This window comes from Otolemur garnettii, unplaced genomic scaffold, assembly GCF_000181295.1.
Source record: "Otolemur garnettii isolate 467f Iridium unplaced genomic scaffold, OtoGar3 scaffold00023, whole genome shotgun sequence".
Classification (NCBI taxonomy): Eukaryota; Metazoa; Chordata; class Mammalia; order Primates; family Galagidae; genus Otolemur; species Otolemur garnettii.
In genome coordinates, this window is record NW_003852418.1 from 8,986,308 (window position 1) to 9,002,407 (window position 16,100).

Sequence of the window (16,100 nt, forward strand, 5' to 3'; positions counted from 1 at the left end):
GCTGGGGCCGAGGTTGCAGGGAGGTCACCCCAGTATCACAGGCAGGGCGGCTCTTTTATGTAATTATCTCCAGTTGAGGGGAAAACAGAAAGGGGCGATGCTGCGTGGTTATCAGCACAGTAAACACATTGGCTTCCCAATTTACACATAGTGTGTCCCCTAAGGGGGACCCCAGCCCTCCCCTAGCAGCTGTAATAAAAGAGGATGAATCATTTAGAAATGATCACATTCTGAAGGATCAAAATCTCACCGATATTCTAAGCAGCTCCCGCACACAAGAGCTGTTTTGTGATCTCAGGAAGTGGTTCATGTTGTCTGGCAGAGCTGGTCATAGCTTCTCTTTCTTCTGTTCAGAAGATCCTTCTAGGGGTGGGAGGGATCTCAGCAGCTGACTAACAATTAGTCATAGTATTACCAAGAGTAGGGAAGAAATAGATGGGAAAGGAACACTGGGTGAGTGCTGAGGGGTTCCCTGGAGTGCGGGGAACACATATCAGATGAAAACTCAGATATATTCTCTTCCCTCGGGCGGCAAGGTGTGGCAGGCCCAGGCGTGTGGAAGGAGGGTCCTGGTCTTTCTGGGCCTCTCCCTACCCTTCCTTCTGCCAAGAGCCTGAGAGACAGGTGGTGGGGACAGTACAGGTAGGTCATAGGAACTGTAGTTCTTTTGTTTTTTAATTGGGGTAAAATTCCCATAATGTAAAATCAACCATTAACCATTTAAAAGTGCACAATCCAGTGGCATTTAGTGTGTTAACAGTGCTGTACAACCACCACTTTTAATTCCAGAACGTTTTTATCCTCCCCAAAAGAAACCCTGGAACCTTTCAACTTGCTCCCAATTCCCCTTTCCCAGCCCCTGGCAAACCTAACCTGCTTTTTGTGTCTATAGATTGGTCTATTCTGGCTGTTTCATATGAAGGGAAATCTTAAAGCGTGTGGCCTTTTGTGCCTGGGTCATTCACTTAGCAGACTGTTTTCCAGTTCATCCATGTTGTCCACGTAGCAAGTATCAGTACTTCGTTGCTTTTTAAGGCTGGATTATAGCCCATGGTTCTGATATTACTACATTTTATTTATTCATCCAACTGTCCATGGCCACTTGGGTGGTTTCCAGCTATGAACATGGGTGTACAAGTGTTTGTCTAAGTGCCTGGTTTCAACTCTCTTGGGTATATGCTCAGAAGTACAGTTGCTGGATCAGATTGTAATTGGACGTGTAACTTTCTGGGAAGTCATCAGCCATTTTCGGCAGCTTTCACACGCCGTTTCACATTCCCTTAAGCAGTATTATTAGAAGGTTCCCATTTCTCCACATCTTCACCAACACTTGTTATCTTTCTTATCGTCTTTTCTTTTTATCATGGCCCACCCACTAGGCGTGAAGAAGTAGCAGTTTTCAGCTCAGATGCTCTTGGGGCTGTCACGGACCTTTCCAACACTGGATTTCTGTAAACTGAGTAGTAATGTTGGCCTTGGAGGGAAAACAAACAGCATCACACGAGTTGCCTCTGGCAGCCTCAGCACAGCATCCAACGTGAGGGAACCTCTTTACTTGGTACCAAGGCTGCCTCTGGGCACGGTGTCACCCAGTGCCACTCATTCACACTGCAGCGAAGGGCTAGGGCTTTCTCATTCATTTGGTGTGAAATGCAATAAAAATGGATCACTAGAATATGTATTCTGCATAGGGATAATATCTAGGGTGACCAGATTTTAACATTTGTAAAGCAGGACAACATGGCGGGGGGGGGGGGGGGGGTCTGGGCCGGGGACAGGGCAGGGCAGGGCCTGACAACAATGCAAACTTTGATAAGCAGTTCTCGATAATCACTTCTCAACAATTATTTGTAATTATTGCAGTTTAACATTATAAAATTAACAAAAATAATATAAAACTCATATTCTGGCCAAATAGCCACATGGCAGCCGAAAACCGTATATTCCCTTCCTGTTCTCCCACCTGTTCGTGCATTCTTTCCAAAAATCGGGACTTTTTTAAAATGCCGTGGGACGTGGCATAAATTGTTGAAAATCGAGACTGTCCCGCCAAAAGTGGGACATCTGGGTCTGGTCACCCTAATATCAGCCCCAAGAGGTCAAAACATGGCTGTTGGGGGAAAGGGGCAAAAACGTCTGCTCTTTTTATGTATAAAGTACCGATATACCTAATCAGATCTACAGAATATCTTCAATATTAAAATCTCATGGGAGGAGGGCTGATGAGGGAAAGACATCTAAAAACAATCCTTAGGAAAAAGTGACAATAATAAAAAATTTTTTAAAAGTTGAGAAGCAAGGAAATTTTAAAACAACTTAAGTTTTTAAAAATTCTAAGACAATAAAATGCAAGAATGAAATTTTTATTAGTTCCAAGCCTGATTTATTTTGTTATTTAGATTTAGCAGACGTGAAAGTATTGTGGTAAGTTGTTCTGGAGGCTTCGCTGGCTCTTGAGTTCTGCATTGATCTTGATGCAGTCTGGTGCCAGTCTGCAGCTTATACTTCAGGGGTGCTGTGATAACGCATCGCTGCATTCTGGAGGTCTTTCTGGAATTATCTGTATCTGTTCACTTGACCGTTGTCTGTCTCTCCTCCCTGAATATCAACATCAACCTCTTCCTTGCCTGCTGTATCTAGAACAATACCTGCCACGTGGTGATATTTGGTAGGTCACTAGGAAATGAATTGTTGAATAAATGAGCAAGTGAATGAATAAATGAATGAGTCAGTAGCCCCTTACTAATGGTTTTACTGAGTCAGGCATCAAGAGTCTACTTCTACTTAAACCCAAGAAAACCAATCAAACAAAAAAGGGCAGCATTTCTCTGCTACAATGGAAACTCAAAATAGCAATGTCTTCAACAAGAAAGTAGGATGTTTCTTTCTCACCTGAAAGTCCTCCCTGATGTGCAGTTCTGGCCTGCAAACATAACAGGGGTTCAAGATCCTATGTCTTACGGCTCAGTCGTGCCACCCACCTATTCCCCAGGGAAAGCGAAGACCCGTTGTGCCCTTCAAGGGCATAGCCAGGAAGTTGCTCACATTAATTTACTCCCATCCCCTTTGTCTAGAATTCTTTATGTGGCCACACCTGGCCACATGGGATGCTGGGAATTAGAGAGTTCATTCTAATGAGCCACGTGCCCAACTTACGAGCAGAGATTCTATTAATGTGAGAAAGAAGAAGCAAATGAATATGGGGGGGGCCCTAGCAGGACCTGCTACTTGAGACAGGACTTTTTCTTTTTTTTTGAGACAGAGCCTCAAGCTGTCCCCCTGGGTAGAGTGCTGTAGCATCATGGCTCACAGCAACCTCCAACTCCTGGGCTCAAGCGAGTCTCCTGCCTCCACCTCCCAAGTAGCTGGGACAACAGGCACCCACCACAATGCCTGGCCATTTTTTGGTTGCAGCCGTCATTGTTGTTTGGCGGGCCCAGGCTGGATTTGAACCCGCCACCTTAGGTGTATGTGGCTGGCGCCTTAGCCACTTGAGCCACAGGTGCCAAACCAGGACTTTTTTTTATCTCAGCCTTGCCTCCCTCTCACCCTGGCCTTCACTGGGCATTGCACCAGCCAGAGGCAGGCATAAGGTGAGAGCTTAACATGCCAGCACCAAGGTGGGTCTACTTGTGAAAGCCCCCCAGAGACCACATACTGCGGCACAAAGCTTTTAGGCCACGTGTCCGCCCTTCCCGGTTCCTCTCTGGCACAGGACAGATGTCTCACTGCAGGCTTTCTGTGGCTGCCCTCACACTGCAGTTTGTTCAGCTGTCCATTCTTCGGATGACCCTGGGTCACAAAATGAAAATAAACAGAAAGATGCTTTTGGAGAAAGAATACCAAGAGACGAGACTGTGACCTATTGGTTTCCCAACCTGCCCTGAGTCATCATTCAGAAGGTTGACACAGAAGAAAAGAGAAATCAAAAGATAAAACGATGCATCTGGGAGCCTTTTGGAGATAAGTGGCTTTCTAAGCCTCAGCAAGTAGGGTTACCATGGTAACCAGAACCAAACAGACAACCTTGACAGAAATAGGCTGGCTTGACCTTCTGCTAAACATGTCTGGGCAGGCCATCGAGGACAGAGTGAGATCCCAGCATGTGCTGGGGTGGACACATTCTGTGGTTTCTGGGCCTTGGGCCAGCTGCCCTGTAATGGCCATCGGGGAGAGGAACTTGGGGTGACCACCTGGTTCTTGCTCTCTTCACCCAGGCAGCTCTTTTTCATCCTTTGGGGGTTAGGTTGGAACTTCCTCCAGGAAGCCTGCCCCGACCCCATCCATGCACAGTCAGCATTACGGGCCTTCCTTGTGCCCCAGGCTCCCTGGGAAAGCAGCTTGCTAGACACTTCCTTCTCTCCCACATCCCCAGCCCTAGCCTGGAGCCGCCCTCCAAGACATGGATATAGCTTATTTGGTAGATTGACTTTGGAAACGTGTAAATACTTTACGTAATTATAAAACACATTCAAAAAAGTAATTCCTAAAATTTGACAGCAAACTGAAACAAACAGACCCAACTGTCCTGTTCTGGAGAGGACCGGGGTGACAGCTGCATGACAGTGAGTGTGCTTGATGCCACTGGACCGTTAACTTCCAGTTAAACATTTACCATCGTATGTGCAGTTCACAATTTTTGAAGAAATAAATTATTCTTTTCAGAATATAATTAGCACGGACCAGAACGTGTGTGGTACACAGTATCTCATTTACTTCTCACCACAGCCCTTTGAAAACGATGTTATTTATTTGCTTCATCCATTAAGGAAACGGAGGTGCAGAGAGGTTTGGCAACAGGGTCACGGGTTCTGTCCCAGCCTGGCAGACCTCAAAGACCCCACCTTGCCCAGGTATTGGTCTCCTCCACGCTCTCCTCTGACTGAGAGAATCTTCATCCAGACCCCTGTTCCTCCTGCAGGCACTACTGGGATCTACCAAGGAGCAAATGGACTGACCAACACGGCTGGATTCGGGAGCGTGCACCAGGTAAACTTAGCTCTCTCCCAGTTCTTTTCTGTTTTTCCCTTAAATATTCCCCACCGGTCAAGGCACCCAGAGAGCTCAGCCTCTAAATTCCACGAGCCAGGTTGTACAAAAGGCCACTGGATGAGTGTAGCATAGGAGATTTCCAAAATGTCATGGCGATATACAACTATGTTTGGTATTGCCATGAGCCCAAGCTACCCATTGACTGTTCAATTTGGCATATATGAACGCCAATGTGCACGTTCTTTTGCCAGACCATGGACTTCTCTAGGGTGACAATACATCTTGCTCCCCTCTGCGTCCCCAGTATTGAGAGCTACACACAGTAGGGGCTTTATCAATGCTTGTGAAACTGAACTAAGTCATCTCTATGAAGATGAATGCTGCCTAATATTGTGATTCTGTTGGTTTCACTTAGAGAGCAAAGCCAGAATGAGCGCACTGAGGGTCTGCAGGAACTCTGGGCACTATTTGTATTCCTCTGCCATCAGCCTCCGATTATTCCAGAATAGAAGGTTAATGTGCTTTCAGTCTATTGTTAGAATGAAACTATCCCAGGGTACATAACAGTGGCCAAGGCAGGGGCTGTCAGGGCCACACCTGTATCCCTCAGGGTCGCCTGCTGACCTCCAGGTGCCAGTTATCTGTATCCCTGGGTCTGAGCCTGAAGGAAAGGTCATGCCCAGGAAGATTCCTTACTCGTGTCCTTGGCTTGTTCTCTCTCCCCCCAGGACTACCCTTCCTACCCCGGCTTCCCCCAGAGCCAGTATTCCCAGTATTACAGCTCATCCTACAACCCACCGTACGTCCCGGCCAGCAGCATCTGCCCTTCACCCCTCTCCACGTCCACCTATGTCCTCCAGGAGGCACCTCACAACGTCCCCAGCCAGAGCTCTGAGTCGCTGGCCGGTATGTTCAGCCACCATCGTGTGGTCATTCACAGCTGTGTTCTCAATGCTTATATGAAGGACGGACCTGGACATAGGTCCCAATTGTAATGAATGGGTGGCCCAAGGGCAAACCCCATCTCTTAGGCATGTTTTCTTGGTCTTTATGTGTGTGTGTGTGTGTGTGTTTAATTTCGTGTGTGTGTGTGTGTGTGTGTTTAATTTCATTTGTGTTTAAAAGTCAGAAAATTTTACCTAAAGAAGTTTTAACTTCTGGCCTGCCTTGAAAGATCTGGCCACCTTAGCCACATTACTGAGGAACACTGCTGAGTTGAAAGTGTGACTGCCTGTTTCTGAAAGGCATACGATTCCACATCTAGCCAGCTTAACCCAAGGTCATTATCTGCCTGGCCCATGTAGGACGTAGAGTTTGTGAGCCCTGGTCTGAAAGGAAGGGAAACTAATGTTTATTGCCCATCTGTTATGTACCAAGCACTTACCTGTGTGTCTTCTCTAACCACATATACATTCAGCAAGTGTTTATTAAGCACCTACTGTATTCTAGGCACTCCGTTAAGTGTGGGAAATAGCATGCAGTATAGACTTGATCTTTGCAGACATTAACCAGATAATCACACAAACGCTCCGTGACGAACTGTGCTAAGGAAAGCCAGAATCCTCGCAAAACAGATCTTATATCACCCTCCCCCTTTTCCAAATAAAAACAATGACGATCAGAGTGATAAGGAACTTACTAGTAAGTGGGTGGAACTGGGATTCCAATCCCAGGTCTGTCGGACTCCTTCTGCTGACCCCTGACTGTATGTGGCCAAGAATGTCGTCAAAACCCCACTGGAGAACAGAAGGGCCCAGGCCTTCAAATATTTCTAACAGGTGTTCAAATGTAATGACTTGGGGTTCTCAAGTATTATAGAATCCTTCGAAAAGTCTTTAGCGTGTTCATTTTTAATGACACAACAGTTTTAGGAAAGCTTTGTCTCAGTTATAACTTTTGGGCTTCAAAAGATAGAAAATCCAATTCAAATTCATTTAAGTAAAAAAAAGGGGGGGGATATTTTTAGGCATGTGTAAACAAAAGGGACAAAGGTTTAGGGCCGGGTTTAGGGATTCCAATATAATGCTGGGACTTAGTCTCTCTCCTCCTCATGGCTCTGCAGTTTTCTGGATTCACTTCATCCTCAAGCAGGCTCTTCCCCTATGCTGGAGAAAACAATTGCCAGTCCTGCCTGCTGCTCCACCCCAGCAAACAGAGTTCCTCTTTTCTAATAGTTCCAGTAAAAGTCCAGAGTAAAGCTGAGACTTTTGGTTTTAACTCTTGTATTTCCCATTGGCCCCGCTTAGGTCGCATGCTCAATCTCTATAGCCAATGGGATGGGATGCCGGGATGGGCAGCCCATGTGAGTCTCCTCCCACAGCTAGAGCTAAAGTTGGGGTCAACCTCACCTCAAACACATGGACTGAGAATGAAGGAGAGGTGGTTTCCCATAGAAACCCAGAGCACTGGAACCAGAAGACAATAGAAACCCTGGATGAGCAAAAACAACAGACGTCCACAGCCTAGATATGGATCCCACCTAGACTATGAGCAACATCCTAGCCCCTTTGTGGTCACAGAACCCGGTACATCCCTGTGCAAATAACTCAGCAGCCTGTGGATTCGTCCATTCATTCCACAACTCTGCTGTGCATCTGTCTTCTCTTTTATGATGTGGTTCAGGCTTACCAACCTCAAATAACAGAGCAGCAAAACATTAGAATGTCTAAACTATCATTGAGTTTTGTTCTTTTTCTTCTTTTCTGAAACCTACTGATGTTCTAGGGCTTTGTGGAAGCTAAGCTAGGGTGCTGGTGTGTAGACATTCATTAATAAATATTAATTGGCTGATTGAAAAAACAATAGGGAACACCCACTTCTTTTGTTCCTGAGGATTCTTGGTGCAGCTATTGGTTTTAACCCTTGTATTTCCCATGGGGTAAGGTGTGATTTATCCTTGATTTGATGACAAATGTAGACAAAGGGCCAAGCACGTGTAAGGTTTACAGCCTGAGCATTAATTTGGGTCACTGTCTTCTCATCTTAGAGTATTTAATGAATGGGTAGTGTCTATTTAACACTTTCCAAAATTGCTTTCTTTGAAGAGTTGGAAGGTTAGCAGACTTTTTTTATTTTTTGGCATAATCTTGAATTAGCTTCAGCCATCCTGCTTTTCAGAAAGCGGCCCCTCCAAACTGGTGTCAACAAAAGAAAAAAAAAAACTGGTGAGGAATTAGGGCAGAGAGAAAATACAAGCAGGAAATCTTCAATTAGATCCCACTATCCACCTATAATTCAATAGTGAACTGAATGGTAAACCAAAAACTTCCTTTCTAAGAATTTGGGCTCTGCGGGAAGGTCATCTTTATTCCCCATCAGGAGTGACTATAAAGACTCATTGTGTCTCTTTGAATATTTTTTTTTTTACTGTTTCCTTCTGTTCTTCATTTACCCCTTGTTCTAAGGTTCAACAATAAATGATTGAGATAGTTTTTACTGTGTGTCTAACAGGTTCACATAAAATCTAATGACTTAAATAATTGTCAGCTATAACCGAGTTCTTTTTTCCCTTTTCCTCAGTTTGTATTATAAAGGAAGGGCACGAAAGCAGACCCGTGTGCACATGTACCCGTGCACACACACACACTCATACACTCTTTAAAAATTCCCCATAAAAACTCTACTTTTGAAATTATCCAGGATATCCTTGAGTGGTTGGTTTCAACCTCCAGAGGTTCAAGAGGTGTGTATATATTACTGCCAGCCCCTGCTCACTCTTTGCATTGCCTGGATACAGTATTCTGATGCTCCTCACCACTCCCAGCCCCCTCCCCACCACGGGACACTCTGCGCTAACATGCTTTAACATTTATACGAAGTGCCAAGGATTTGCAGATGATTGCCGGGCAATTTGCTGATGGAGTGGGAAATATCTGAACATCTGACATTACCCAAGAGAAAAAAACCAAATCAGCATGTGGTTGCTTAAGCATTTCTTTTTTTTTATTTTATTTTTTTTTTTTTTGAGACAGAGTCTCACTATGTGGCCCTCGATAGAGTGCTATAGCGTCACAGCTCACAGCCACCTCCATCTCTTGGGCTTAAGCAATTCTCTTGCCTCAACCTCCCAAGTAGCTGGGAATACAGGCCCCTGCCACAATGCCCAGCTATTTTTTTGTTGCAGTTGTCACTGTTTAGCAGGCCCAGGCCGGGTTCGAACCCACCTGCCTTGGTGTATGTAGCCAGCACCCTAACCACTGAACTACGAGCACCGAGCCTCTTTTTCAATTTTTAAGGATGACACAAATTCTCTAAAAGGAAGTTGAAGGATCTTTTTAAACTCCTAAGATCATCTCCCACAGCCAAAAGAAGAATTTGTTTTAATCTCTCAAGAAGAAGCTTGGAAGTCTCTTCCAGATGATGTGGCAACATCTAACCATTGAAAATGCACGTGCCCTCTAACCCAACTCTTCTAGATTTAAGAATTTATCCTAAAGATAAGCTCCTATCTGGCTACAAAGATTTACGTAAAAAATATATTTAGTGAAGGATCATCGTGCAAAAAAAATGGAAGCAACTTGGACGTCCATTACCAAAGAACAGATTGAATAAGTCGTGGTGCGGCCCCTCTATATACCTGCTAGAAAGAGTAAGGTTGACACATCTGTGCTAACGTGAGTCTCTCTTTGAGCAATTGTGGTAGGCGAACAAAAGCAAGAGGTAGAATTACACGTATCGTGTGCGTGTACATCTTTTTTAAAAGTAAAAAGTGTAGATTAATACCCATATTGGCATAGGAAATTTCTGGAAGAAGGCAACAGTAACCATTCATGGCCATTTTGTCTGGAAAGGAAAACTGGAGATCTGGAATGAAAAGAAAAGGCTGTGTAACACACAACCTATGGGACACTCCACCCAACAAGAGCAAATACGCATTCTTTTCAAATGCACGTGGAAAATTTACTACGACGAATATATTATGGGCCATAAAACAAATGTTAGCACATTTAGGAGAATCAAGGCATACATACAAAGTATGTTCTCTTCCACAAAAGTGGAATTGAGTTAGAAGTAAATAACGGAAAGATTTCTAGAAAAATCTTCTCAAATATCTAGAAGCTAAACAACATACTTCTAAATAACCCACAGGTGAAAGAAGAAATCAAAGGGAAATTAAAAAGTTCTTTGAACAGAATGAAAATGAAAACAAAACATATCAAAATGTATGGAATGTCATTAAGGTAGTTCTTAAAAGGAACTGGATAGCTCTTAGTTCCTGTACCAGAAAAGAGGAAAGATTACAAACTAGAGACCTGACCATCTACCTTAAGAAACTAGGAAAAAGGATACATTAAGCCCAAGCGAGCAGAAGAAAGAAAGTAAAAGATCAGAATCGAAATCCGTGAAATCAGAGACAGAAAAACAATAAAGAAAAATCAGTGACAATAAAAGCTATTTCTTGCAGTATGGAAGTGTTTGCTGGAATCTGTGCCCAGATTTGCCTGCCATGAGATCCTAATGCTGAGAGACCACAAAGGAGGGCCTGGTGGGACGGCCACCTGGCCAACCTCAACTACTCATATATTACCACTGCATCATCCTCAAGCAAATGATCAGGTGGGAAATGGTAGCCCGGTGCTAGGCATTTAATAAAAGCACTCTATCCATAGATTGGTTAAGGTTGTCTTGAAATGGGCTACTAGAAGATGCTGACCATTAAGACTTGTCAAGCCATTAATATATCACTTAATATGTCATTCCTTGTTTAACAGTAAAAATCTGTCTTACTCAGAGGGAATGAAATTTCAAGACTTCCCTTTACTATCTTTACTCAAGGTTTCATAAAGACATACATATGGCCACCCAATTCATAATAGCCAAGACATAGAAACAGCCCAAGTGCCCATCAATCCATGAATGGATTAGCAAATTGTGGTATATGTACACCAATTGTGGTATATGTACACCATGGAATACTATGCAGCCATAAAAAAAAGATGGAGACGTCACATCTTTTATGTTTACCTGGATGGAGCTGGAACATATTCTTCTTAGTAAAGTATCTCAAGAATGGAAAGAAAAGTATCCAATGTACTCAATACTACTATGAAATCAATATACAATCACCTACACACTCATATGAATGGCAAAACATAACTATAGTCCAGAAAGTAGATGGGAAAAGCAGAGAGAGAGGAGGAGCAGGGGAATATGGGAGGAGGGAAGATATTTGGGGGGACCTCACCTAATGTGCATGATACAATGGTACATTTCAAAACTATTAAGAAATGAGTATAATTGTGATGGATGTGTTACTTAGTTCAATGTAAACATTTCACATTGTATATCGAAGCAGTACCTTGAACCCCATAAATGCATCAATGTACAAAGTTATGGTTTAATAAAAAATAATTTAAAAAAAAAAGACATACATATGGTGGTAGTGCCTATAGCTCATTCAGCAAGGACACTGGCCACATACACCTAGGGTGTTGGGTTTGAACCCAACCCTGGTCTACTGAGCAACAATGACAACTACAACCAAAAAATAGCCAGGCGTTGTGGCGGGCACCTGTAGTCCCAGCTACTTGGGAAGCTAAGGCAAGAGAATTGCTTAAGCCCAAGAGTTTGAGGTTGCTGTGAGCTATGAGGCCACAGCACTCTACCCAGGGTGACAGCTTGAGACTCTGTCTCAAAAAAAAGACATACATATGGAAGAAAGTATTTTAGACGCAGTATTACCTTATACCTCTCTTTATTCATTTTTTAAAAGATGGTTTGGGACCCCCATAATAAAACATAAAATAAAATAAAATTGATAAAACTCTAGATGGACTGACAAAAGAGGAAAAAAGAAAGATAACATCAACAATAAAATTACCAAGGTGACATCATTGCAGATCTTACAAGGATAATAATGCAATTTTGTGAATGTCATGCCTATAAGTTTGACAACTTAACATGAAATGGACAAATTCTTTGTAGGACAAAAACTACTAAAGCTCATTCAAGAAGAACTAGATAACCTAAGTGGGTCTCTATCTCTTAAATAAATTGAATTTTTGTTAAAAAAAAAAAAAAAAAACCTTCTCACAAAGAAAATGTCAGACCCAGATGGCTTTGTTGATTAATTCTACCAAATATTTAAGTAAGAAATACCAACTCTTCAAGAAAATTAAGGAGGAAGGAATATTAGCATTACTCTGATGCCAAACATAGAAAAATTTGAGACAGGATGTTTGCATATGAAGTCAAACAATATATTTTGAAGGGATAATATATCAATGATCAAGTAGAGGTTATCTCAGAGATGCAAGCTTAGTTTAAAATTTGAAAGTCAATCAATATAATGTGCCATGGGCAATGCCTTTGGCTCAGTGGGTGGGGCACTGGCCCCATATACCAAGGGTGGTGGGTTCAATCCCAGCCCCAGCCAAACTGCAACAGAAAATAGCCAGGCATTGTGGTGGGCGCCTGTAGTCCCAGCTACTTGGGAGGCTGAGGCAAGAGAATCACCTAAGCCCAGGAGTTGGAGGTTGCTGTGAGCTGTGACATCACAGCACTCTACTGAGGGCTATAAAGTGAGACTCTATCTCTAAAAAATATACATATATAATATATATATATATATATAAAACGTGCCATATCTACAGACTAGGGGGCGATATCATCTCAATAAATGGAGGGAAAAAAAACATTTCTCAAAGTCCAAATCTATTCCCAAAACACCAAAGTAAGAGAAGATAGACAGGAACTTCCTTTATCAGAAAAGGACAAGTGATACACAGTAGACTGAATGTATCTCCCCTAACGTCCATATGTTGAATCCCTAATGGCCAATGAGATACCGTGTTTCCCCAAAAATAAGACACTGTCTTATATTTGTTTTTTCTCAAGAAGACACATTAGGGCTTATTTTCAGGGGATGTCTCCTAGCCGATATGCATGGCGTATCTGCATAGTCACACCCATCACTAGGGCTTATTAGCGGAGTAGGGCTTATATTTAACAAATGCATAGAAATCCTGCTAGGGCTTATTTTGGGGGGTAGGTCTTATTTTCAGGGAAACACAGTAGTATGTGGAGTTTGGGAGGTCATTAGGTCATAAAAGTGAAGGCCTTAGGAATGGAATGAATGCCCTTATTGGAAACACAGAAAACAAAACAAAAGAAATCTCTTTCTCTGCTACATGAGGATACGACAAGAAAGCATCCCTCTGCAAGCCAGGAAGAGCCCTCACTAGGAATCAAATCAACCAGCATCTTGATCTTGGACTTCCCAGCCTCCAGAACTGTGAGAAATAAACTTCTCTCCTACGCTGCTTAGGAATGTGAAATGGTACAACCATTTTGGAAAACAATTCACCAGTTTCTTAAAAAGTTAAATATTACTCCCCATATGACCCAGCAATCACACTCATCAAAAAAAAAAAAAAATAACAACAAAAACATTCATTTATGTGAAGACTGATGTGTGAAGATTCATTGTAGCATCCATCCAAAACCAAGAATGAATCCAGTGTCCGTCCACAAGTGACTGGATAAACAAATGGCAGTGTAACTCTTTATTCTCAAGAAGGTACAAGCTTAAGTTAAAAGTTGCTTTTTTCTTTTGATTGCATTTTTTTGATACCCCCCCTACTAAATTGGTTTCACACACACCTTAGTTTTAGACCTTTCTTAAGTAGCTGGCATTTACCCTTCTTTTTTAAAAATATTTGCCTGAATCTTAATGAGACCAACAAATATTTTCTAAGCCCCAGTAGTCTTAAACTACCAAGTGAATCAGGATGGATCTTATTTACATCGCTCTTCAGCATCTGTGAATTTAGAAGAAATTCTTTCTCCAGAAGAAAGCCCTTGCTAGCTCAGTGTTTGGAAATCTCTAACGCTGTATCCTGAAAATCTTGGAGAGTTGGAGAACACCCAGCCCTCCTGACAAGGCAAAATCACATCTTTTCTTATTATAACCTTTGTCTGCTAAGAAGTTCTAGAAATATTAAATAAACAAAGTTTAGCCCTTTGGGTTTTGGAGGGAAATAGTCCTTCCAGGGTGGGAAAAAAACCTAGTCCACTGCCAAGTATTTTTAGACAAAGGCATTTCCCTCTGATGATTCAAGGACTGGCGATTATAGAAGGAGAGATGGAGTCCTCAGGATACATTTGGGGGCTAACACAAGTAACTGTAAGGTAGGAAAGAGGGGCAGGATGTCCTCTCAGGTTCCAGGCTGGTTGACAATTCTGTCACTCTCTAGTGACAAGGACAGGCCCACCTTTTAGTTCTGGCTCTGCCGCTAATTTGCAGAGTAACAATGGGCAAGTTAAGTCACCTGGCTAAACCTGAGCTCCCCAGGAAACAAAGATGAAGCGTCATAAAAAGCCAGGCATTTACAACTTTCTGTGCTTAAACAACACAACACAGACACTGGCTTTGGGCAGAGAACGGAGAGCTAGCTGCTCCACTTGTTTGGGCCCATTAGACAGTTGCCCCAGAGCAAGAGCAGCAGCCTCTGCAGGGGCCCAGGAATGCCTCCCTGATGAGAAGCAGCAGGTGCCCCTGGCCTGCCCTGCACCTTCTCACGGACCCGCCTGTGTCTGTGGATCTTGTCAAACCAGAACTCGATATGCATTGCCTGATTGCCAGCTGCACTAGATGCTTTTACAAATATGATCTCATTTAATACTTGCTAGATGCTTTTACAAATATGATCTCATTTAATACTCAAACTAACAAAACTCTCAACTGGTAAAGCTGAAAAGACTTGCTTTTAATAGACAACAGGGAGTCCAGTAGGACAGGAACACAGAGAGTCTGCCCAAGCCTCGTTTCCCTCTGGAAAGGGACTGGGGGACTCTTAAAAGGTAGGAGAATTTGCTGCCCAGCTCATGTGAATACATTTTGTCTCCCTTCCCTTAGTCTGGGGACACCCAGGCTTTGTGATAGGGAGCAGGGAACGCTGTCATTATAGCCCCAGTGGCCTCTCCCTCATGTCCTCAGGCTCAGCTGTCCCCTCATCCATGAGGCCCTCCCTGACGAGCCCCACATAAATGAATGTAGCCTCACCCTGATTTATTACTGCTCTGTACACGTGCCCCACCTGCCACAAGGCAGGTTTACCTGTTCATTTGTCTAAGTCCCTCTCCTCTCACTAGAGTGGAAGTACTGTGAGAACTAGACACACCCCAGCCTGGGTCGGTGCCTGCTGGCCACATAGCCACTGGAGGGGTAGAAACAAGGATTGTCATGAATGGGAGTTTAAGGGGTCTCCAAAAGTAGCTTCCATGACACATGATTACCGCCTTTGGGACCTACCACTTTGGAGTTAGATGGTGCCAGATGGAAATCCAGATGGATTTCCTGGGAGGAGATGCCCAGTAAAGTGTCTGAATTGTCCCCCATTCCTTTCCCTCCCCCAGGTGAATACAATGCACACAACGGACCTTCCACACCAGCAAAAGAGGGAGACACAGACAGGCCACATCGGGCCTCCGACGGGAAGCTGCGAGGCCGGTCTAAGAGGAGCAGTGACCCCTCCCCAGCGGGGGACAGTGAGATTGAGGTAATCCACAGGGTTTGCATGTGACTTGGTGAATGAAATGTAACCTCCGTCTGTGGCCCAAACAAGAGTGGGGACAGAGTTTTCTCCAAGTACGTAAGGGAGAACTGCCCCGTGTGTTCACAAAACGCAGGCATAGAGCGGAGATCATTGCAAGGTAGATGTGGGAAGAATCCAGCTGGCCACACTGAGGACCCCAGAGCGAGTACGGAACGTGGTTCTCAAACTTAAGCAGACCTCTAGTCCCCTGGTAGGGCTTTTGAAAACACAGATTGCTGGGCCCCAGTCCCAGGGTTTCCAATTCTGTAGATGTGGTGCAGGGTCTGAGAATTTGCATTTCTAACAAGTCCCCAGATGATGCTGTGGTTGGGGACCACATTCTGAGAGCCCCTGGTAAAGTGGGCAGTGGGCCCTCCAGCTGGAGCCGAGGGCTACCCTGGCTGTGTATCAAAATCATCTGGGATGTTTTTTTAAGACAGAGTCTCACTCTGTCACCCTGGGTAGAGTACCATCACATCATCGTAGCCCACAGCAACCTCAAACTTTTGAAGTCAAGAGATCCTCTTGCCTCAGCCTCCTGAGTCACTGGGACAACAGGCGGCCACCACTGCC

At 43.8% G+C, this 16,100-nt stretch overlaps 1 protein-coding gene across 2 annotated transcripts in view; it reads left to right on the forward strand.

Moving 5' to 3' along the window:
• EYA2 (EYA transcriptional coactivator and phosphatase 2) overlaps positions 1 to 16,100 on the forward strand; it is a 258,220-nt gene that overhangs the window by 155,107 nt on the left and 87,013 nt on the right. For both annotated transcript variants that reach the window (XM_003787676.1, XM_012803838.1), the window contains exons 6-8: positions 4,922 to 4,989; positions 5,721 to 5,898; positions 15,349 to 15,491. In XM_003787676.1, the coding sequence (XP_003787724.1) occupies positions 4,922 to 4,989; positions 5,721 to 5,898; positions 15,349 to 15,491 (389 nt within the window). The remainder of the gene's footprint in view (positions 1 to 4,921; positions 4,990 to 5,720; positions 5,899 to 15,348; positions 15,492 to 16,100) is intronic.